The sequence below is a fragment of the Mustela erminea genome, chromosome 19 (genome assembly GCF_009829155.1).
Source record: "Mustela erminea isolate mMusErm1 chromosome 19, mMusErm1.Pri, whole genome shotgun sequence".
In the NCBI taxonomy this organism is placed as follows: domain Eukaryota; kingdom Metazoa; phylum Chordata; class Mammalia; order Carnivora; family Mustelidae; genus Mustela; species Mustela erminea.
In genome coordinates this window covers 6,042,251-6,066,006 of record NC_045632.1, presented here as the reverse complement: position 1 = coordinate 6,066,006, position 23,756 = coordinate 6,042,251, and the positions used below count along the sequence as shown (strand labels likewise).

General features: G+C 53.0%; 2 protein-coding genes across 12 annotated transcripts in view; one reads left to right on the top strand and one right to left on the bottom strand.

Annotated features, from left to right (window-relative positions):
- Positions 1-10,614, bottom strand: part of C19H19orf81 (chromosome 19 C19orf81 homolog) — a 16,716-nt gene extending 6,102 nt beyond the window's left edge. Inside the window, exons 1-2 of one of the 5 annotated variants that reach the window (XM_032324401.1) lie at positions 2,793-2,864; positions 2,043-2,111 (exon numbers count right to left, since the gene is read on the bottom strand). In XM_032324401.1, the coding sequence (XP_032180292.1) occupies positions 2,043-2,109 (67 nt within the window). In that variant the 5' untranslated portion in view covers positions 2,110-2,111; positions 2,793-2,864. Of the gene's footprint in view, positions 1-2,042; positions 2,398-2,715; positions 2,865-10,488 lie in introns of those variants that run through there. The other 4 variants (XM_032324398.1, XM_032324399.1, XM_032324402.1 and 1 more) reach the window with 4 other exon arrangements.
- SYT3 (synaptotagmin 3) lies at positions 8,467-23,756 on the top strand. Of its 7 annotated transcripts, none has more exons than XM_032324388.1 (11): positions 8,467-8,664; positions 9,674-9,804; positions 11,317-11,482; positions 14,418-14,943; positions 17,424-17,811; positions 17,977-18,195; positions 20,038-20,158; positions 20,410-20,581; positions 20,706-20,838; positions 22,908-22,976; positions 23,178-23,756. In XM_032324388.1, the coding sequence occupies exons 3-10, from the start codon at positions 11,332-11,334 to the stop codon at positions 22,971-22,973; spliced, it is 1,776 nt and encodes a 591-aa protein (XP_032180279.1). In that variant the 5' UTR covers positions 8,467-8,664; positions 9,674-9,804; positions 11,317-11,331; the 3' UTR covers positions 22,974-22,976; positions 23,178-23,756. The 7 variants fall into 7 exon arrangements, with proteins under 7 accessions (XP_032180279.1, XP_032180283.1, XP_032180284.1 ...); XM_032324392.1 differs by having other exon boundaries at positions 8,551-8,664; positions 11,312-11,482; XM_032324393.1 differs by lacking the exon at positions 8,467-8,664 and adding an exon at positions 9,003-9,037 and having other exon boundaries at positions 9,666-9,804; positions 11,312-11,482.

Genomic DNA, 23,756 nt, shown 5'->3' with positions numbered 1-23,756 from the left:
TATCTGACGCCAAAGTTCTCACCCTAGTAAGTTAAAAATATTTCTGGTTCTGAAGTACCACAAAGCCAGCCACAAAACTGAAATACTGATCTACAAAACTGGCCAACTAGTCAACTCAGTTCCACTCAACTTTTCTGAAGCTCTACATAAACTATATTTATCAGATGGGTGCCTCAGTCTAGGTTAGAGATGATGTGGGGCAGAGATCACCAAAAGAGGTCTTCAAAGACCCTAAAAGAGACCTGAGGACAGGGACGCCTGGGTGGCTCAGTTGGTTAAGCATCTGCCTTTGGCTCTGGTAGTGATCCCAGGGTCCTGGGATGGAGCCTCCCTGCTCAGTGGGGAGTCTGCTTCTCTCTCTCTCAAGTAAATAAATAAAGATGAAATCTTTTTTAAAAATAAAAGAGATCTGAGGACAGAAACGGTGTCCATTTTGCCATGAGGTCATTTGCTATGCCTGGCATAGCACCTGGCACAGAGGCTCTTGTAACAGATACCAAGAAAGGATCCCCACTCAGCCAGTCCCATCCTTCTTCCCCCATTTGAGAAGGGTCCATCCCTTGCTCATGCAACTCAAGGGACCCTCACCAATCTCATTTCCTCAAAGGTATCCCATCCAGTTTAAACCAGTGCCTTCCAACCCTTACTGTTCATCGCAATCACTTGGCAAGCATTCAGAAAATATAGATGCAAGGACCCAGAGCCTAGAGATTCTGGTTAAATTGGGTCTGAAGTGAGGGTGGGTATAGATTTTTTTTTTTTAAATCCTTTCACCTGATGTGAGGACCAGAGTTGAGAACTGCTGACAAAAGTAATGATGATAATCTTTTGCCAGGGGTTGAGTCAAGAGTGAGTGGGTGACTGAGTGCTGGCCAATAAGATGTGAGGAGAGATAATTTGGGAGTTTTTAAGATGAAGACCTCAGCAAGTGATACCTGGGACTTGTGGCAGCCGTTTTGTGGTGAGTAAGCTGGTATGCAAAGGACACACATTTCAGGCCTAAAGGCAGTGAAATAGAATCTGGTCCTCAATGATATCACTGAGCTTCTGACTCAACCAAACCCAAGCCATGCCCCACTTCTGGGCTTCTGGTTGGGTGATAATGGTCCTCCTATTCTTTATACTACACCAAGTCCAATTACTATTGCATGCTAGCCGAATGCATCCTCACCAAGATGCTACTCAATGAATGTTGACTGAGTGCTAAATGAATGACCCTGCTAAAGCAGAGTGCAGGTAGGGAGTCCTGGAACATGAGGCTGAGGTTGACAGCAGGTGGCTGACCACACGGGGTCTGAGGCTGAAGGGTTGGGACTCTATCCTGGAGGTGATGAAGAAGGAAGGAAAGGTGTGAGCAGAGGAGAGACAGGGTCGGTGATGGTGGTCAGAAGACCCTGCAGGAGCCAAGTGGGGAATGGGCTTAGGGGAAAAAACTGAACTGGGAGTTAGGTAGAGAAAGCATCCATGTGGAAGAGGACAAGACCTGAGTTGGGGCTCTGGGGATGGAGAGACAGGCAGAGGACACAAGAGGTGGGCTGGAAGATGGGGCTGCAGACTGATGGCTGTGGGAGGAAATGGGAAGGGAGGGCCAGTACCAGTGGTCTAGCCCAGTGACCAGGTTGGTAGTGGGACCATTGAGGTTGGGAAAGAGGGAGGAGGAGTGACTTTGGGGGAAGCTGTTGAGCTCAGTGTGGGAGAAAAGGAGAGTGTGAGGGACCAGGGCAGAGCACCTAGGGAGACAATAGCCTCAGAAGCATCGTGAAGTCCCCAGAGGCTCGTGGGAAATGTAGTTCTGGGTCCAGACCACTGGCCAAGAAACCGCAAAGGCTCATGACAAATGTAGTTTGAAGTCCAAAGGGTGTTGCCCATGAATCTGGTCAACGACGGAGTCTGGGGTGGCTTTCTGGTAGGCCAGTGACTAGCTTAAGGCCACACTGCAATCCAGGGTTACCACATGGGGCACGGGTGAAGGCCCCCCCTTCTCCCCAATACACACACACACACACACAAACACACACACACACACACACAGTGCTCAGTACCTGCCTCCCTGTGCATGCTGCGGTTGCCCACGGTGGAGGAGCACAGGGTCTCCACCTCTTGCTGCATCCTGGGAAGGTGGGTGGGGGATGTCTCAGGAGGATGGGGAGAAGGGCCCTGACTGGACCACCCACCCCAGCTCCTTCCCCCCACTGCTGTCTCCTCCTCATCTCTAAAGCCCCGGGGGGGAAATAAGGAAGAACTGGAAGGCTGAGGCCACATAGGAATCTGGGTTCCCCTAACCTCTGGAAACCCAGTGAGTTCCAATTCCTGTGTGCCCCGATTCCTTCTTTGCCTTTTTCCTGCTTCTTTCTCCGTTTTTCCCTGTCTCCTCAACTCTCTGCCTCTCCCTGGCTCTGTCCCTCTTTCATCCTCCTTCTCTCCCCATCTCTCTGTCCCTCTCCACCTCTCTCCCCATCTTTTCCCCCTGATCTCTCTGCATCTCTCCTCCACTCTTTCCCTTGATTTCTCTGCCCTCTTCGTCCCCACTGTTCTCCCCCTCCCTCCCTCCATCCCCCCAGTCTCCTTCTCCCCTAGTTTCCCCAACATTTCCCCAGCCCTCCTGCCCTCCTTCTCTTCATAGTGTTCTGCCTCCCTCCAAGCCTACCACCCTTTCTCTGTCTCCCTACTTCTCTCCCTGTCTCTTCCCAGTCTCCTTTTCCCATCTTTCTTCACCTCTCTTCTCTCATAACTGGTTCCCCTGCCCTCTGTCATCCCCTTTCTGGTCCCACTTGCCCTCCGATCATCCCTGTCTCACGATCATCCCTGTCTCACGCAGGAACTGGTCAGACACAGGCCAGATTCAAACAGAAACTGGATTCTGTATGGGGGAGGGAAAGGTGGGCAGGGGGCCTGGTCGCCATGGTACCTCCAGAAGGAGGGGGAGGGGCTGGGAACACCAACTCTGGGTCTGAGGAAGGAGGGAGCTGGGATCCTGGACCTCTGGGTCAATGGGAGGAGGGAGTGGGAGACCAGATTCCTGGATCCAGAGGTGGATGTGGACGGTCTGGGGGCTCCTGGGCCCAGGTGCAGGAGTGTGCCACACTGGTGTTCTTTAAGCATGTCTTTCTTTGTGTCTGCAGAGCTCTCAGCAGGAAGTGTGGGAGAAGAGGCAGGACTTTCTTAGTTATTCTGTCTGTCCTCCCCTCTCTGTCCCTGTCACTTATATCTCTAGTGCTCTATTCTCCCCTTCAAGATGGTCTCTGCCTTGACTTGATAAGCACAGGCTCTCTGCTTTCTAGGGAATAGTGCCTTGATTTTCTGAGTGATTTCTTCAGGAGTGAGCTTAAAAATCAATATAGGATAGAGTCCAGCCTTGTACTTTTACTGGACCTGTTATAAAAGAGGATCTAAAGTGCTAAGCTTGCTGGGCTGGTCGAGTCTAGGTTGGAGCTGCTGGGGGCTCTCATAACTATATGGGGAGAGAATGAGCCCAAAAGCAAAGACAACATGAGGAGAACAGAGACCAAACATGCAGATTCCTGAGGATGATTGGGATACCTAGATCCAGCCATGCCTGAAGCTTTCATTTACCCAATTAATTCCCTCCTTTGCTTCAGTCATTTGAGTCTCTTGTCATTGGCAATTAAAACAGTGCTCACTTAAATAGACCCAGTTTCATCCTCAGTTCCTCTGTGGCCCTGTCTCCCTTTCAGCACCCTCATGTCTTTCTTTCCTATCAGGCTGTCCTTCTCCATTTCCAGTGGCCAACTCCAACCCTATGGGACAGGGAACATCTTTCATTCCCATGACCACAGGCACACCTACCCCCCACAGCTCCTCAGTCTCCAAGCTCCATCCCTCTTGACTCTCTCTACTGCTTCCTTTCCTCTTCATTCCCACAGTCCTGACACTCAGGCTTCATCCTCTCCTGCCTGGACCCTTGCTACAACCTTCCTCTTGCCCTCCCCTCCTCATTCCTTTCCCTGCAGGGTTCCAGAGGCATCCTTCTGCACCCAGAGCTGACCCTGCCCCTCACCAGCTTGCAGCCCTCCCATGGCTCCTCGGTGCCCCTGGACAATGATGCAGTTTCTCAGCCAGGAATTTGAAATCTGCAATCTGGTCCCACTTTCCTCTCCCACCTCACCCCTTCAAACATTCTCAAATCCCTCCCACCCCACTCCTGTTTTCACTCTTCACATTCTGTGCCTTCTGCCTAGAATGCTCTTCCTCAATTCCCTAAGCCCAAATGCTCTCACCCTTTAATAAGAAGCCCAAATGCCCCCTCCTCCAGAACCCTTCTTTGACTCCTCCTCCTCCTCCTAGCTGTGTTTTTTGTCTCCTTCCTTTGTTCATTCTTTGTCTCCTTCTTTCCCAGACTAAACATGGTCCACTCTGTCTTGCTCAGGCATTCGGTCCTGTGTCTATCTGCCCTGGCAGGCCAGCAGCTAGATAGAGAGACTATTTCTCTCTATCGCTGTGGCTCATGCTCAGCAGCCCCAACCCCACTGGCCCTCAACAGACCAGCATCAAATGCTATGTCCAGACTGTGCAACCTTGGGCAAATGTCTTCCCCTCTCTGAGCCCAGTTTTAGCCATTTCTTCTGGAGCTCTTTTTTTCCCCCTTCGGGTGTTCTCCTCTCACTCTCTTTCCATCTGTGTCTCTCTCATCTTCCCTCTAGAGTCTGGATCTCTATGTTTCCATCTCCCTGTGTCTCCATTTCTCTCCATGTCTTTATTTTTCTTCCTCTCTCAACTCTGGAATCCTGCCTCATCTCGTTCTGTGTCTGAATTTGAATTTCTATGTCATGTGTCTCTTTCTTTGTTCATTTCTTATTCTCTGTGTCTCTATAGCTTTCTGCATCTCTGTCTCCGTTGCTCTATTTCTCCATCTCTGTTTCTCTGTGTCTCTCTATCTCTCTGTCTTTTTCTCTGTCTGTCTTAGCCCCATATGCCTCCCTCTACCATCGCCTCATCTCTCTTGGGCCATTCCTGTCCCACTCCCTGGCCTGGCTCACAGCCTGGGACACAAATCCCTGAATCGGCATTTTCTTCCTTTTCCAGAAATTATGTCAGTGCCGCAGTGGGGGGTGGGGATGGTTCTAGCCCTGGTCAAAGGGTTTGCCTCCCTGCATCTTCATCCACACAGGCCCTAGCCAGCTTGGCCAATTTCTTGGTGTTTGCTTCTCCAGGAGCAGCACCAGAAGAGGTGAATCTTTGTTTACACACATGTGTGTATGTATCTGGGTGTGTAGTTGCATCTATTTCCAGGAATATTTGTGTGTGAATCTGTAGGTATTTGTGTAAATTCATCCAATCGCTCATCCATCCACCTACCCATCCACCCACTGAACCATTCACCCATCCAACTATCACTTCATCCGCCCACCTATCCACCCATACATGCATCCAGTCCTCTAGTCATCCACTCATCCATCCATTCATCCATCCATCCATCCCCCCACCCACCCATCCATCCATCCACCCACCTACCCACCCATCCATCCATCCATCCATCCACTCATCCATCCAACCATCCATCCATCCATCCATCCATCCATCCATCCATCCATCCACTCATCCATCTATCCACCCACCCACCCATCCATCCATTCATCCATCCATCCATCCATCCATCCATTTATCCATCCACTCATCCACCCATCCACTCATCCATCCATTCATCCATCCATCCATCCATCCATCCACCCACCCACCCACCCACCCACCCATTCATCCATCCATCCGTCCATCCATTTATCCATCCGTCCACCGATCCATCTATCCATCCACCCATCTGTCCACTCATCCGCCCACCCATCCATCCATCTATCCATCCACCCATCCATCCATACACACATTCATACATTCCTCTATTTATTCATGCACTTGTTCAATCCTTCATCCAACCAATCCATATATATTGGGTCCCTACTGTGTGCCAGGCAATGCGTCAGGCAGCAGGGATAAAGCAATAAACAAAACAAAGTGCTTCCCCCATAGAGCTTATGTGTCTGGCAGTCCTCAGTGAACCAAACTCCCTGCTGCCCCAGGCCTCCAACAGGCTGTTCCTTCTTGCTGGAGCACTTCTCCTCCCCTTACCCCATCTTCACCTGGTTTCTGCCTACTCACCCTTCTCAGTTCAGTTCAGACATTACTCTGTCACTTCCTCAGGGAAGCCCTCCGTGACATCCTCAGACACACAAAGCATTGATTCTAATACATATAGTTTTTTCCTTAAGTTGTATTTATTCAAGTTATCGTTACTTAACCCAATGTGGGGCTCAAACTCATGATCTCAAGATCAAGAGTTGCATGCTCTTCTAACTGAGCCAGCCAGGCACCCCTGTATAGATATTTATTTGATGACTCTCTGTCTCCTCTATCAGACCATGGGCCCTCGCAAGACTTGGATTTCTGTCTGCTTTGTTCCTAGCTGGATCCCTGGTACCTAGAGAGAGCGAGCACACGAGAGGGAAGGGCTGAGGGAGAGGAAGAGAGAATCTCAAGAAAACTCCATGCCAAGCCTGGAGCTCAATGCTGGCTCAATCTCACCATCCTGAGATCACAGACTGAGGTCAAAACCAAGAGTCTGACACTTAACCGACTGCCACCCAGGCATTCCTATGCTTAATAAGTATTTAACAAATGACACTATGGATGGAATGAAATGAATATGGAAGACTGTCTCCTGGTTCCCTCCCTGTCCAATACTCTATGCTGCTCTACACTCCCAGAAGCTGTGACAGGCAAGGTCCTCAAACTTCCTGGAGGCAAACAATGTAGAGGCTGAATGCAAGGGTCTAGATTCAAATCCATATGATCCATATGATCACCTCTGACAACTTCCTAGGCGTGTGACCTCAGGCAGGACATTTCCTTTTTCTGAGCCTCAGTTTCCTCATTGTCAAATGCAGTTAAAAAGTATGTGAGCAGGCATCTGGCTGTCTCAGTCAGTAGGGCATATGGTTCTTGATCTCCAGGGATAAGTTCAAGCCCCAGAGTTGGCTGCAGAGTTTACTTTGAAAGAGAGAAAAAGTAGATGAGCAAATGCATATAATTACTAATTATGACAATACTAAATACTAACCATTTTTTCTAAGCACCTCATATGAATTTAATCCTCAAAATAACGTAATGAAGTGGAATCTGGGCTTTTAAAAAGCTATCCTCGGGGCACCTGGGTGGCTCAGTTGGTTAAGTGTCTGCCTTCAGCTCAGGGGCCATGAGATGGAGTACCACGTTGGGCTGTCTGCTCAGTGGGGAGCCTGCTTCTCCCTCTCACTCTGCCTGCTGCTCCCCCTGCTTGTGCCCTCTCTCCCCCATCTCTCTCTTTAAAGATTTAAATGAAATCTTAAAAAAAAAATAAGTTAAATAAATAATACATAAACTATCCTCATTTACAGACAGGGAACTGAGGCATTGAGAATATAAACCATTCACACACAATACTGAAAAGAGACCTGGATTGGAGCCTGGCTCTGCCATTTCCCAAACCACAGGTGCAACCGGTACCCTACAGCTGCCAGCCAATGAGAAGCTATCTCTTTGGAGATGTGTCATGGAAGTCTGGCAAGCCCACCCATGTACACACATCTCTGAATGTATGCATTGCTGCATACTTCCTTCTGTGTATCTCTCCTGGGGAACTGGGCAGGGGCTGCCTGTGGACTCTGGGCGGCCAGCTGGGTGTGCAGGCCTCGTTGTGAGTGGGCTCTGAGCTGCATGGACCTGTGTGCCTCCATCTGGGCATGTACCCCCCTCCCCCCGTGCAGGCTTCCTTGGGTACAAATGCAGGTCCATCAGGGAGAATGAAAAAGCACTGAGGATAGGATTCAAGGTGAACCTGGGAGGCATTTCTGGGTGATTCTACAGTGTGACAAGGACTGCAAATGTATATATACATAGGTAGCAATATGTGGGGAGGGAGATGGAATTTAGTTAAAGGGAGAGAACTTGCCTTAAAGCTGCCTTGGCAGAAGAAAGTAATTTTTTACTTAGAGAGTATATTTATATGAGTGTCACTGGGGGTCGGGAGGGCAGCACTAAAGAAGACTGAGGGGCCTCCCAGCCACCCCTGCCCGTTGCTGCAGTGACTCTGAGGTTCTGGGTCCTCTCCGAGAGATTTAACCTCTATGGACCTCGGTTTTCTCCTCTGTGAAATGGGAATAGCATAACTGTACACACCTAATAGGGCCAAAGTGGAGATTAAATGAGTGCTTTCCAAGCACTTAGCTCAGTGCCCAGATCACAGTCAGTGGCAATTATTATTAACTGCTATTAATAGGGCATTAACTCTTACTTGCTGCTTTTGAGAAAGTCATTAAGCACCTACTTGGTGCCAGTGCTTTACCTCTGTTGCCTGGTTTGTCAAATGTCTGGATCCCTTTGGAAACAGATTTATTGTCTGTATTTTTGGAAGAGCACACTGGACCTCAAGAGCAAAGAGCGTGAGGTCACACAGGCAGGAGCCGGCTGGCAGGATCCAAATTCAGGTTCCTGCTAATCCTCGCACCGGGCGGAGAGTCTTCAGACCCGCTAACTCTGAGGCCCCGCCTCCCATCCCACCTCCAGCCCTCAGAGCTCCCCAGACGGGAAGACTCCTACTCCTGTGGAAGGTCCTGTGAAGGAAAGGCCCCGGGACGAGTGGGCCGCGAGGGGTGGATTCCTGGATGTGAGAATTGAGTGAGTGGGAGCTCAGTACCCTGAGTTCCGGGAGGAGAAGGGACTGGGGTCCCAGACTTTTCCATTTGGCAGAAGAGGGGCTGGGGACCGGGACCCCTGAATCCTGGGGGAGCGGAAGGTCATGATCCTAGACAGCTGGATCTTTCTTCCACTGGGTCAGAGAGCTGGGTCTCGGACGCCTGGGTCCCGGGAAACCTCCCTCCTTCCTTGCTGCGGCCGCGCGATTTCGGCTTTCAAGCCGCAGGTTCAGAGGGGAGGAAAGGAGGGGGTGCAAAGGGAGGAGCCGCGGACCTGCGCCAGGGGCTGGGGGAGGAGCCGAGCGGGCACCGCGGCGGGCGCGCGGGGCTGCTGCGGCGGAGGCGGCGGCGGCGGCTCGGGGTGAGTCCGCTCCTCCCCCCTCCCCCTGCCCCAGCCCCCGCCCCAGGCCGATCCTGGGGGGCGGCCCCAGCGCGTGGGGGCGGGGGTAAGTGCAGAGGCATGCGGATCTCCTGCCAGAGAGTGCGGGTGCTGCAGCGCTCGCTGGTCGCCCCGGGGGAGGGGCACGTGGCCCGAGAAAGGGGGGTCCCGAAACACCTAGGTGTACCCCAGCCTCGCCCACCGATACCCCGGGCGTGGGGATCGTTTACCTACTCCATGGCTCTTGAAGATTTAAGACTCCGCGACCTCTCGAGGTCCAGGACATCATTCCTCCCCCCTGCAGCGCCTTGGGACCCCGGTATCTCATAACCCCCCCACCTACAAAAAAAATTCCCATCCTCTCTGCAGCCGGGAGAGGCATTTAGGACTTCAACTCCCAGAAGCCCATGCAGCGCCGGCTCTGTGAAGTCTTAGCCGCGCTAGCGCAAGGCCTGCTGGGAATTGTAGTGTCTAAGCTCAGCGGGAGCTGGGGCCCGGGAGGTGGGAGGGGGTGGCTGGACTGCCCGGGGGTCGCCTGGGGTCGAGCAGCCCGTCCGAGTAGGACAAGACGTGAAGCTCGGACTAAGCTTTTTCTCCTGGCCGCGGCCTCCAGATTCAGCTCCTCCTCCCACCACCTGGCGCGTGGGGACGGGTCCGCAGCCCCTTGTCCGCCCTACAACCCCCATGGGCTGCCGCCAGCCGCCACCTCGGCTGCCACCCAGGACACGGCAGGGATAAGCGCAGGTGAGTCTGACCATGCCTGTCTCGGAGTCCTGGCCTTCGGCAGTACCCCCACGACACCTGTCCATCTGTGATCTCTGGTCTGTCCGCCCCTATATTCTCCCTGCACTCTCCTTCCAGTCCATCTCTGATGTCTCGCTCCAAACCATGTGTGGCTAATTCCCCATCTCCCCACATCCACCTCTTTCTCCCCATCCTCTCTCTTTTATGCCCCCACCCCCATCCAACCTTCCTTCTGCACCCATGTCTGTTTGCCCAGCCCTCCTTTGTATCCTTTTGCCCATCTGTGGTCTCTGGCCATTGTCTGTCCATCTGTCTTTTATTTCTGCTCCCCATCCATTCTTCCCACCACTGTTTCGCTTTTAAAGATATTTCTGTCCTGGCACTTACACAGTCCCTCTGTCCGCCTATCTCTCACACTCCCATAAATTACACACTAGTCCATTCTTTATGCTTAGTTCATCCCAAATCTCAATCCTTGACTTTCCCTCTGTCTGTCTGCTCATCTGTCCCTCTGTTCTGGGCCGCAGTTTGCCCTTCCCAGTATCTCTGTCTCCCCTCCCCTTATCTCTTTCTCAACTTGGTCCCTATCTCTGCACCTGCATCTTCCATCCCACCCCACCCACCACCACACTCTTATCTCTCTAACCTCATCCCTCCCTCTCTCCTTGTCCTCATTCTTCCTACCTGGATCTGGCCTCCTTCCCATTCCTTGAACCTGTCAAGCCCTTGTTCATGCTATTCCCGCTGCTTGGGTTGCTTTCCCCACTCTAGCCCCACCACCTACTGGCCGTGGCCAGCTGCATCTGGTCCTTCAGGTCTCAGAGAGCCCTCCTCCCCCAACTGCCCCCTCCTGTCCCTTTGTGACATATCCAACTATTTCTTTCAGGGCACTTCTCACAGTGTGAGCCTGTCTTGTTTGTTTATGTGTGTTTGTTGACTTGTTTACTCCATGTCTCCTCTTACGGGATTGTAACACCAAGAAGTCGGGAAATGTGTGGGGTTCGTTCTCTGCTGGATCTGCAGCTGCTGGCACTGAGCCTGGCATGAAGTTGGTGCTCAATGAATATTTGTTGAATGCATGAGCCATGAACAGCTGTCCCCTCTTCTGCCCGTGCCTAAATTCCGTCCTTTGTCTGTGCACCCCTAATCTCTGTCTCCTTGTGTGTCTATCCGTTTATCATGCATTCTTAATCTCCAAGGGACTGGCCTTGCTTGTCTCTTTCTCCTTGTCTGTTTGTCCCTATTCTCTCTCCTCTTGTCCATTCATGCTGATCTCCATCCCCTTGTTTGTCCAACCCAATACTGTCTTTTTGCCTGTGCCCCGAATCAGTCTCCTGTCCATCTGCCCCTAATTTCTTTCTCCTTGTCTATCCCTCCCTAATCTATATCCCCTTGTCCATCTACTCCCAATCTCTGTCTCCTCGCCTATCCTTCCTTTTCTCTTTTTCTTATCGACCCCTCCCTCAATCTCATTCCCCATCGGCACCCTTGTCTGGCCCCTTCCAAGCACAGAACCCACCGGCTACCATGTCAGGCGACTACGAGGATGACCTCTGCCGGCGGGCACTCATCCTGGTCTCAGACCTCTGTGCACGGGTCCGAGATGCCGACACCAGTGACAGGTGCCAGGAGTTCAACGACCTGCGAATTCGAGGCTATCCCCGGGGCCCAGATGCAGGTCAGCACCTCCCCCCAGGCTATCTCAGCCAGCCCCCTGTCCCCTACATTCAGTATTTTCAGAGATTCAGAGCAGACCTGCTCAGCTTTCGGTTCCCTAGGTGCCCATGGCCAGTCCCTCTTAGAATCTCCCCTCCATCCTGCCTGCTGCTGGTCTCCCAAACCTCCGATCTAAGGAGAAGGAGCTGGGTGGGCCATTTGACCCGTGATCTTTTGGGTTTTGTCCTGTGAGCCTCCTGCCCAGGCCCCTCCCCCCAGCCATATGCTTATCCCCTTCACACACCTTTTGTGCATCTTGCATAGGGCTTAAAAGCTCAGGCTCTTTTTGTTTTTAAGATTTTATTTATTTATTTGAGAGAAAGATAGAGAGAGAAAGTGAGCACAAGCAGGGGGAGGAACAGAGGGAGAAGAGAGAGGCTCCCAAGCAGACTCCATACTGAGCACGGAGTCTGACATGAGGCTCGATCCTACGACCCTGAGATCACGACCTGAGCTGAAAACCAAGAGTTGGATGCTTAACCGACTAAGCCACCAAGGTGCCCCAAAGCTTAGACTCTTAAGTCAGGCTGTCTGACCAGTCTGGGTTCAAATCCCACCACCCCTACTTACTATTGGATGACTTTAGGCAAATAATATTTCTTCTGTGCCTCAGTTTCTTCCCGAAAATGGGGATAATAAAAGTGACTACCTCCTGGGGCAACTGAGAGATTCAAATGATTTAACACATGTGAAGTGCTTAGAACAAGCTGGGCACACAGTGGTCATTCAATAAATGCTGGGATGTACTTATTGAGCACTGACTGTGTACCAGGCAGCATGCAAGGTCCTTGGCATATTTCATCAACCACTCACAACAATCCTCTGTGGTAGCTATAGTCCCTATTTTTGATGGGGGGGGGGGACTCAGAAGGGTGAAGTGACTTGCCCAAGGTCACCCATCTAGGAAGCAGCAGGGTTCTGAGAGCAAGGAAATATTATGAGTGCCCTTGTCCAGATGAGGAACCCCGAGGAAGCACATGCTGCGAGGTTATAATGACAGTCTTACTTGCTGCGTGCAAGGCAGAGCTCGGCACCTTGTGTGGGGGGTATCCAGGGGCAGGGATGAGAAATGAGGTCCAGAAAACTGCGGTTGCTTGCTCAGAGACTTACAACCTGTAAGCAAAAGAGCCAGATTTGACCCCAGGAAGTCTAACATACTACCACAATTTGAGGGTCCCCAAGCCCACCTGTGGTCTCTGTTTTCAGTTTCAGTGATTCCCTAGAAGGACTCACAGAAAAGCTGTTCTCCTCACAGTTATGTTTTATTACAGCAAAAGGATGGAGGTTAAAAACAGCAAAGGGCAAGTCACATAGAATAGGGTACAGGAGAGACCAGATATGAGCTTCCAGTCTCGGTCATGTACACATGGCTGACCGCCCATTGGTCTAAACTTCACCTCCACCTCCTCCAGAGGCCAAGCTGATACATCCCAGTCCCCCAACATCAATCACATTGTTACACAGACCATCTGACATGGTCCAAGTTTCCTCAGAAAAACAAAAATGCTTGCAGGCAGAATGTTCCAAGGGCTTAGAGGTTCTTTCCAGGAGCCGATCAAGGGCCAAACATTTCTTTGGGCAAGGTTCATCTTTTTCCTGCCCAACTACTCTACCTCGCTCCCCAGACCAGGCAGACAGGAACAAGAAATGCAACAGAGTTTGGAGGATTGATGTTTTGACTTGGAGAGGGTCTGGGTGAGGCTGAAGGTAGGGGAAAGCAGCTGATTTTTCTCTCCTCTTCTCTGCCTTGTCCTCCCAAATGGCCCCCTGACCCCTTTTTCTCAATTCTTCCCATGTTCAAGAGGCTGGAAAGCCCTTGCTCTGCTCTTCATCAGGTCCCAGGAACTCCGAGCAGATGTCGGTTACTTGGAAAGGAACACCCTAAGGGGTGGGGGTAGGTAGGAAGCTCAGAGTGCCACTGCCCATTCTGGGCCTCTGCAGGGTCATGGATACATAGGGATACACATACAGCAATAGGATTTGTTAGTCTAATAAAAATCCATGTCTGAACTACCATTTATTGGGAAATATTGATGAGTGACAGCATAAGGAAGACCGTGGGCTCTGGAGCCAGGCACTCTAGACCCAAATTCTGAGATCCCCACCCCCACCCCAACACACACACACACCTCTGATCTGCTGTGGGACTCTATACAGAAGACTTTGTGTCTATTGCCCTCAGTTTCCTTTTATGGAAGACAGGCATAATAATGTCGAACCTCCTAGGGTGCCTGTCAGGCATAAGTAAGCTAAAGTAAGCTATTGCCAATAAAGCCCTTAGGGATCTGCAACATAGTAACCGCTCAGGAATGTGTGCCTCTACATTCCACTGCAATACTGGCTATCCTGGCTGTGCAGCTATTTACATCCTACACTCCTCAATACCATAGTTGAGAGGCAGGACTGATTTTTCCTACTTGGCAAATGGGGAATGTAAGGCTCAGAGTGCTTAAGATATGTTCCCGAGCATAGCACAGCAGAGATGTGAACCCTGACCTGCCTAACTGTGTCATGCAGCCTCCTCTCTCCTTGATCATCTCTGAGCATTTTGGGAGACATTGGTGGTACCTCAGATGGTGTGTCCTCTTACAGAGAGGCAGCATGGGCTAGTGATTAAGCATCACATCTGAAGACAGGTGGCTCTTTCAAATCCCAGATCGTCATTTACTACCTGTGCAGCATAACACAAGTCACTCAACCTGTCTGTGCCTCAGTTTCCTTATCTTTAAAATGGTTATATAGTGATACTGACCTTGTGGGTCATAGTTTAAGTAACATATGTAAAGTGCTTAGGACAATGCATGGCAAATGCTAGAGGCTAGCTCCTTGGGGATGGCAGTGGGAGGATAAACTGTGACCCCACCCTGACCCCTGACCTTTGTCCTCACTCTCTCCAGACATCTCCGTGAGCCTGCTGTCGGTCATCGTGACATTCTGTGGCATTGTCCTTCTGGGCGTCTCCCTCTTCGTGTCCTGGAAATTGTGCTGGGTGCCCTGGCGGGACAAGGGAGGCTCAGCAGTGGGCGGGGGCCCCCTGCGCAAAGACCTAGGCCCTGGGGTGGGGCTGGCAGGCCTGGTAGGCGGCGGTGGGCACCACCTGGGGGCTGGCCTGGGTGGCCATCCTCTGCTGGGGGGTCCACACCACCATGCCCACACCGCCCACCATCCGCCCTTCGCTGAGCTGCTGGAGCCAGGCAGCCTAGGGGGCTCTGACCCCCCTGAGCCCTCCTACTTGGACATGGACTCATACCCAGAGGCTGCGGCAGCTGCAGTGGCCGCTGGGGTCAAACCGAGCCAGACATCTCCTGAACTCCCCTCTGAGGGAGGTGCAGGCTCTGGGCTGCTCCTGCTGCCCCCCAGTGGTGGGGGCCTGCCCAGTGCCCAGTCGCATCAGCAGGTCACAAGCCTGGCACCCACCACCAGGTGAGACAGGCTACTGGGCTGGGGTTCCACTCTGAACTTCTGTTCCTCCTCTGTGTCTCTTTCCCAGATATGGTTCTCCTGAGCCCTGCAAGAGGAGAGGCCTAGAGGTCCAGAGTCCTGAGTCCTGGGGCAGGAAGGGGCTTGGGGTGTGAATTCCTGGGTCCTGGGGACAAAGGAGGCTAGGGCTCCAGACTTCAGGATCTAAGGGAGGAGGACCCTAGAGATCTGGACTCAGATTCGGAAGGTATAGGACTCCAGGGGTCAGGAAGGTGGAGGAGAATGAAGATTAGACTCCCGAGGCCCTGAGACACAAACCAATTCATCTGTTTCACCCTAAGCCAGGATTGGTGGCGGGGCCTGGAGTTCATTTGTTCTGTATTCCTCATTCTGCACATGGATATGGAGCACCTAACATGAACCAGACCCGAGATGGGTGTTGGCTGTCCCCTCCCACCCAGGCCAGTACTGCCGGAAAGTGGCTTAGGGGGCCACAGCTGTGGGAGTCTGAGAAGTCGCAGTTCCAGTCTGGGAAGAGGCTGGGGCCTTCCAGAGGTGGAGGTGTTGTGGCCAAGACCTACACAATGAGGAAGATTTGGCCTGGCACAGAGGTAGGGGTGTGAGCTGGGCATTCCAGGAGGAGAGAGCAGCCCATGCAAAAGGGAGAGGGGAAGGAGGTCACAGTGCACTGTGGGAACTGCCAGCAGTCACTATGGCCTGAGAGTAAGTGTGAAAAAAGAAAGGGAGATGTGGCTTAGGATGTAGGCAGGGCCAGACCACATGGCGCCTTGAATGTGGGGCTGAGGGACTGGGGCTTTGTCCTGGGGGCACTGGGGAGCCATGGAACATTGTGAGCGGGAGGGGCAGGGCCAGTTCTGGGTGCAGAAAGACCTCTCTGTGGCCACATAGGGGAAGGGCTAGAGGAACGGACTGGAAGCCTGTAGTCCAGGCAGGAGAGGATAAGGCTTAGCTGAGGTTATGGGCATGGGGATAAGAGAAGGAGGTAAAGAAAGTCAGGGAGCAGGAGAGGTGAGACTTGGGAGTGATGGCTGGGGGTGGGTAGGAGTGGTGGGAAGAGGAACTGAAGGCCTCCAGCCTGGCTTAGTGATTGGGTGGATGGTGGGGTTGTCAGAGGATCTAGTAAGAGGAGTGAGTTTGAGGGAGTCCCTGAGCGTATCTGGGTCTTGTTGAATGTGAGGAGCCTGGAGCAGCAATCAGGGGAAACTGCCCTTAGAGGGATTGTCTTGGGTCCCAGATGGTCATGGGAGAAGGTAGTCTCATTCCCAGGCCTGACCAGGGGCCCAGGGTCTCATGGGAGTTGTAGTTTGGGGTCTCTGGGGAGGCCTTCCAGAGGCGGATGGATACACGGGTCTCAGCTCTCCCCTCCCCCATTATACAGATGGAGAAACTGAGGCTCAGAGGGTGTTAATGACCTACTCAAAGTCACCCTGGGAGGAAGGAGTGGCTGGGGGATCTGTAGTTCAAGGAGCCTCCCTACCACATCCCTTTCCACAGCTTGAGCCCTCCCACTCCGCCCAGGCCCATGTGTGCCTCCAGCACACCTGAGGCTGCTGAGCACTGCCCATCGTTAGGGACCCCATCACATGGACTTCACCCTGGGTGTGATGGTCCTTGCAGGAGAAGGCAAAGGAACCAGAGCCATGGATGGGGAAATTTGGGAGAGGGAAAGGATAGGCTTTGAGGGGACAGGAGGAGGGGATGGCTCTGGTGTCTGATCTGCAGATCTAGGGGGAGCACAGGGGAGAAGGAGCCGGTTGGGGAGAAGGCATGGAGCCTGGCAGAGAATATGAGGGGTGTGTGGGGTATGTGGGGTCTGGTGGATGGCCAAGGCTGGGGGCCTACCGGGCTGGAGCCCAGGAAACAGATTGAGCAGACACCGTGCTGTTGATGGGTGTGGAGACCTGGGGTGCGGATGAGCTTGTCCAGGGAAAGCATGTGTATGAGAGGGAAGAAGCAGCCAGGGTGGCTGATGGGTCTGCTCTGGGATTCCAGTGTCCCCCACACACTTGTGGACAGTGGAGAAAGGAGTTGAGAACGGACAGGCCAGGTGGAGTGATGGTGAGGCAGGAGAGGTGAGACCAGGGTTAAGACAGGTTGGGGGAATTTGAAGAAGGGCAGGTGAAGCTTCAGGAGGCCTGGGTTGTGTGGGGGCCCAGGGGTCTTCAGAGAAGTTATTCTGGGTTATGCACTTGAGGTCCGGAGGAGGCTTCTGGAAGTTGATGCATAAGCAGATCCTAGCTGGAGCTAGCTTAGAGACTGGGATACCCCCCAATAAGGTGGAGAAACTGAGGCTCAGAGAGTGCAAGTGGCTTGCTCAAGGTCACAGTGAGCAGAGGTGGGGGGGGTCTGTCGCCATTTGGCTGTGGCCCTTGGGAAGGAGGCAGGGAGGAGTCTCTCAGGTCTTCAGATACTGTCAAGGACCCCAGCCAGTGACCCCACCTTGGTCTTCCCCGCTCTCACAGGTACCCGGCCCTACCCCGGCCCCTCACCCAGCAGACCCTGACCCCCCAGCCGGACCCTGGCAGTGAGGAGCGGCCGCCTGCCCTACCCTTACCCTTGCCGGGTGGGGAGGAAAAAGCCAAACTCATCGGGCAGATCAAGCCAGAGCTGTATCAGGGGACTGGACCAGGCGGCCGGCGTGGCGGCGGGGCCCCGGGCTCGGGAGATGCCGGTGGGGGGGCGCCCTGTGGCCGCATCAGTTTCGCTCTGCGGTACCTCTATGGCTCAGACCAGCTGGTGGTGCGGATCCTGCAGGCCTTGGACCTCCCGGCCAAGGACTCCAACGGTTTCTCAGACCCCTACGTCAAGATCTACCTGCTGCCAGACCGCAAGAAAAAGTTCCAGACCAAGGTCCAGAGGAAGGGTCCCGGACATCCGGGTCCCGCAGAGGAGGGGGCGGGGGTCCGGACTCCTGGATCTGAGGGAGGAGTGGGTTTTGGGTCTGGACTCCTGGGTCCTTCGGAAGCGGAGTTGATGGGAATGGTGCCTGTATCCCTCCCTTGCCCACCCCTCCAGGTCCACAGGAAGACGCTGAACCCTGTGTTCAACGAGACATTCCAGTTCTCTGTGCCACTGGCTGAGCTGGCCCAGCGCAAACTGCACTTCAGCGTCTATGACTTCGACCGCTTCTCGCGGCACGACCTCATCGGCCAAGTGGTGCTGGACAACCTCCTGGAGCTGGCTGAGCAGCCCCCCGACCGCCCACTCTGGAGGGACATCGTGGAGGGCGGCTCGGTCAGTCTTTCGGGGACCCAGGACCCCTCAGTGTTTTCACCTCTTTGCCTTTGGACTTCATAACCTTCTAACTTCTTGACCCAGGCTTTTAAAATTTTGTTTTACTGCAAAATATTGCAAACACACAAGCAAAGTGTAGAGATTGCTATAATAGGACCCCCCGCCCCCCACACCCTGTCAAATACTGACATCATGCCTGGACCCCAGATCTCCCAATTTCTGACCTCCTTTCACATCTGATGGTAACAGCCGAGAAATATAACAGACACCCCTGTGCCCACCAGCCACTTTATCATAATTTCATGCTTTGACCCCAGATTCCTGACCCTCCACCTGTCCGACCCTGGAATTCCCAGCATTTGTTTTTCTGACTCCCTTCACCTTCCGACCTCCTTTTCTAATTCCCTCGCTTCCTGAACCCCAACCTTTCTGATCTCTGAACATTTTACGTTTCGAACCCATGACCTCCAGATCTAATCTCATCCTCTGGTCTCCACCTGGCTCCTGAGAGCTGGATCCCTCAGGCCTTAGACATACCTGGATCCTCTATGTCCTGACACCCCTCAGTTCCCCCCAGTACCAGATTGTGCTCAGGAGCGCCCCCCCCAACTGGCCTCCCTTCCTCTTCGATCTAGTCGTTCCCCAAGCTGGGCTCCTGCGTGCTTGTTAGGGGTCCTGACCCTCTCTCTGGCTCCCTCCCGTCTCCTGCTTATGTGTATCATTTCTCATTCTCTCCCCTGCCCCTCATTATCACTGGAGGTCTTCATTCATTCATTCATTCCTTAAACGACTGGCTTTTTTGTTTCAGGATCAGGACCTGGGGACCCCAGACAGTCCTCGGGAGCTCCAGGTCTAGGTTGTCACAGTTTGCTATCAGGGATAGTGAGTGGAGGGGGTGCAGGGACCTGGGCCTCGGTCACTGTAGTTGGGAGGCCAGGGGCCCAGATAAAGCTGAAGGGCCAGCAGGGGGTGGGTTGGAAGTCCTGGCTAGCTGACCCCCCTTCCAGGTGTCTGTGTGTGTGTGTTGGTGTAGAGGCTCTGTGTGTGTGTGTTGGTGGGAGGCTGTCTCCCTTGCAGCCTCGCTTAAGGTTGGTGTGTCTCCTGCCTTCCCTAAGACTGACTTCTCTTCTCAGTGCCTGTCACACTGTCTGGATCTCTGTTCCTCACCGGCTCTACATAGGTTTCTCTCTCTTTCTCTCCGTCTGGGTCTTTGCCCTTCCCCCCACCCCTTCCTAGGTCTCTATCACTCTCTCTGGATCTCCACACCCTCCACCAAGTCTCTGTCCCCAATTTCTCCAGATCTCCTGCACCTGGGGGGCTCTGACACACACACACACCTCCGCCAAACTCTGTCTCTCTCTGGGATTCTGTCCCTCTCTCTTCCTGGCCTCTCTATTCCTCTCTCTGAAGTCTCTGTTCCTCTGATCTCTCTCTTGGACCAGCACTATCTCTGGGTCTCTAGAGTCCTTCTCTGGGTTTTTGTACTTTAGGACTCTGTGGGTCTGCCTTTCTAACTATATCTCTCAGTGTCTTGGTCCCTGTCACAGTATATTTCTCACTGTGTTCTTCTCTCTCTCTCTCTCTGGCTCTTTCTTGCTCTCCCCCCTCCCTCATGCCTCTTTCAATCTTCCCTGCAGAACAAATAGGCTTTGCTGGTGGCGGGCAGCTGTGGCCAGGGAGTTACCAGGTTTGGCAAAGTCAGATTGTTGAGTGGATGGGAAACCCAGTCCTGGATATCAGGGAGGAGACCTGGAGGTTCCAGAAGGGAGAGCAAGTGAGGGAGAGGTTGACGGGTGGGGAGACCAAGGCAGGGCATTGTTGAACCGTTTTCCCCAACTGCAGGAAAAGGCAGATCTTGGGGAGCTCAACTTCTCACTCTGCTACCTCCCCACGGCTGGGCGCCTCACCGTGACTATCATCAAAGCCTCTAACCTCAAAGCGATGGACCTCACCGGCTTCTCAGGTGGGTTCCAGGAGGCGCTGGGATCTGAGGGAGGAGCATCTGGGGCCCTGGACTCCTAGGTCTGATGGAGGAGGGGCTGAGGGCCCGGACTCCTGGGTCTGAGGGAGGAGGGGGCTGAGGGGCTGGATCCCTGGGTCTGAGGGAGGAGGGCAATGGGGACCCAGACCGTTAGGTCGGGGGAGGAGTCTGGGGTCTGGACTCGGGTCTGAGGGAGGAAGTCAAGGTTCAGTGCTCTTGATGCCCTCCCCCAGACCCCTATGTGAAGGCCTCTCTGATCAGTGAGGGGCGGCGTTTGAAGAAGCGGAAAACCTCCATCAAGAAGAACACCCTGAATCCCACGTACAACGAGGCGCTGGTGTTCGACGTGGCCCCGGAGAGCGTGGAGAGCGTGGGGCTCAGCATCGCGGTGGTAGACTACGATTGGTGAGGGGCGTGGCCCGGCGGGCGGGGGCGGGCAGGAGGCCAGGGGGTGAGGCGGGGCCAGGCCCTGCCCCCCCCCGCCCCCCCCCCCGCCGCCCCAGCTGTTCACCGCCGCTCGCTCCCCCAGCATCGGGCACAACGAGGTGATCGGCGTGTGCCGCGTGGGCCCGGACGCCGCCGACCCCCACGGCCGTGAGCACTGGGCGGAGATGCTGGCCAACCCCCGCAAGCCCGTGGAACACTGGCATCAGCTGGTGGAGGTGAGTGGAGAGGCCACCCGGGGCCACTCGCCCTGCCATTCCCGCGCTCATGCAGTAATTCACGCGGAGCTTCCGTCCTTACGGGCTGCGGAGTCAGACCGCCTGGGTCGGAATCCCGGCTCTCGCTGTGTGACTAAGAGCACCTTGCTTAACCTTTCTGTGTCTCAGTTTATTCTACTGGGAAATGGGTTGTTAATAGTAGCTAAGTTAGGAAGGTTGTGAGGATTCGGTGAGTTAATGCAGGATCAGTGTCTGCTTGTCAGTAGGGGCTCAGCAAGGGGTCAGTTACTATTACTTCCCATGAGCTAAGCCCAAAACAAAAGGGAAAAACTGGGTGATAAGATGGAACAGGGTTGGGGTTTTGAGGGGGTTGGGTTGGGTTTGGTTTAAAGAAGGCTGCAATTGAAAAATCACTAGACTGTGGTTTACTGGGTGGGGATCAACAATTTTTTCTTCCTAAGAAAATGAAATCAAGATAGAACAGAACAGAAAATTTCACAGGGCAGCACCCGTTGTAAGGATTGTACTGCCAATTTTTTTTTCTTGTGGATTGTAGTCCAAAAGCCTTGGAAGTCTGGGAGGTAGAGGACATCTGGACAAGGGACGGGGGGTGCCCTTTGGCTTAGGGTATTCTGAAGGGCCTCTCTGTGGACGTGACATTTGAGCAGAAGCCTGAAGATTGAGAAGGAAGGGGCTTAGGTGAAGGTTTTGAGGTTAGGAGAAGCTCCTGCGGAAGAGCTTGGCTGGGGGCTGGGTGTTCCTCTTAAGCTGGAAGAGGCAGGGGCAGGCCCATGAGCTGGAAGAGGCAGAGGCAGGCCCTCTGGAGCAGAGAGAGAAGGGGGAAAGGGGCAAATAACCAGAGCCGGGTAGGTCATGTAAGAATGAGCTTGCTAATTTTTTAAAATCGAAAATTATTTATGATTATTACATGGTCAAGAGAAATTTTCAAATATGGCCATTATCTCATTTGAAACAAACAAACAAACAAAAAAGTGCAGAAGTAGATTTTGAAAATATTACCCACGAATTTGCTGTCATTAAAGCCAAGACAGTAAAATCATACTAAATTCTGTTTAGAGTGTAAATAAACATTTAAACTTAATGTACTGTGAATTGTACTACACATACTCTTCATTGTTTTCAAAATTTAAAAATTATTTTAAATTTCCAGGAAAAAATACCCATAAAAATACATAAAAATAAAGCTGCTGATTTTTCCTTTTGTCTCAGGCTCTGCTATGACATGAGACTGGCCTCCATTTAAAATGTGATATTTTTCTGATCATGGATTTTTTTGGATTAATTTTGATTTTTAAAAATATTGCATTGCAATAGTATTTATTTCGAGTGCTGATTTGGGGCACACCTGAAATTTTGCACCCAGGGTGAAATCCTCCTGGTCCTCACTGTAGCTCGGCCTTGCTTTGGACTTGGCTTCCACGGGTAGGGAGGGATTTTAAGCAGCAGAGCACAGAGCTCAAGTGTGATTTTTGAAAAGACTGTGGCTCTATTTAGAGAGACAGATGGCAGCTACTCCCTCCTTCCACCACTCATTCTTCTCCTAATTTACTCACTAATTCCACAAACTTCTCCAGAGCTCCTGTGTGCTATGCTCGTGCTGGGCAATGCTGGGAGCACAGAGAGGAGTGGAACCCTGCCTGAGTGGGGTCCTGACCTTGGCTTTCAGCCAGTAGTGCCGTAGTGCCTGGCCCCAGAGGGTCTTTCTACCCCCAGCACTGACCCTGCCCCTTTGCTTACTGCCCTCCCTGGCTCCCTAGAGCCTCCAAAACAGAGCCTCAGCTTCTCTGAGCCCCCTCCCCCTGCGAGGGTCTCCTGCATCACCCCTGTAGCCTCATCTCGCCTCACATTTCCAGTGACTTTTTCTTTGTACCTCAGTTTCTCCCTCTATAGAATAGGACTGTAATACCACTTGGCCCATCACTTCAGAGCTGAGTGAAAAAAGAAAATTGCAAATGATGAAAACAGGTCTGATGTCTTACTATGTTGATTATTAGCGGTTGTCTTGCCTCTGTTCCCTATATCTTAACCTTCTGGATTTCCTTATTCAGGAAAAGACTTTGTCCAGTTTCACGAAAGGCAGCAAAGGATTATCAGAGAAAGAGAACTCAGAGTGAAGGGTAAGGAACCCAGACCAGGGGAGGAAGGAGATTGGGGCCCTGGACTCCCAGCTCCAAGGGAGGAGGGGCTGGGGGCCTGGATTCCTGGGTCAGAGGGTGGAGTGACAAGGGACCAGGTCCCTGCGGTGTTGATGAAGCTACAGCAGGTCATGGGCCTGCTCTCTGCCATCACTGACATCTCCTCCCTGCCCCATCCTGTAGGTCTGGCCTAGGCCCAGGATTGGACCAGGCCCCCTCAGGACCCCATCCCTTCCTGCCCGGACTGGAAATTCATTTCCTTGAAGCCATAACGTCCGAGCTGCGTGGTGCAGGGCAGCCCTGGGCCTGCCCGTCCTTCTACCCCACTGGACGTGAGGGTGGGGGGCTGGTGGGCCCGGCTCCCTGTTTCAGGGTGGGGGGGCATTCAGTCTCCACTGTGTCTGTCTTCCCTTCCCCAGGGCTCCCCTTCCAGGCAAGGGGCCATGCATGTCTGGGGGACCCCAGCCCCCCAAACCCTTCGTCTTTCTGTCTGTCTCTTTGCTGTTTGTCCAAAAGAGTGTCCTGACCCTCGTTCTCGCCGTGGTTGTCAACAGACTAATCCTCTGTATTCCTCCAGACACATACACACACACACACACACACACACACACACACACACACACACACACCCGTACCTGTGTCTGCCCTTTCTGTTCAACACATCCTGCGTCTGGCCGATTCCCCCACTGCTGCTGCTACCAACACCAGAATAAACACACACCATGGGTCTCACTCCACCCGGGCCTCCTGTTCTCTCTGGGA

What these genes read in the sequence shown, in the direction of transcription:
- SYT3 (XM_032324388.1), top strand. Translation starts at nt 11,332, where the DNA reads ATGTCAGGCGACTACGAGGATGACCTCTGCCGGCGGGCACTCATCCTG. An exon ending in AGAAAAAGTTCCAGACCAAG is followed by an intron (nt 17,812 to 17,976) that starts GTCCAGAGGAAG and finishes CCACCCCTCCAG; the next exon opens with GTCCACAGGAAGACGCTGAA. An exon ending in ACTGGCATCAGCTGGTGGAG is followed by an intron (nt 20,839 to 22,907) that starts GTGAGTGGAGAG and finishes TTCCTTATTCAG; the next exon opens with GAAAAGACTTTGTCCAGTTT.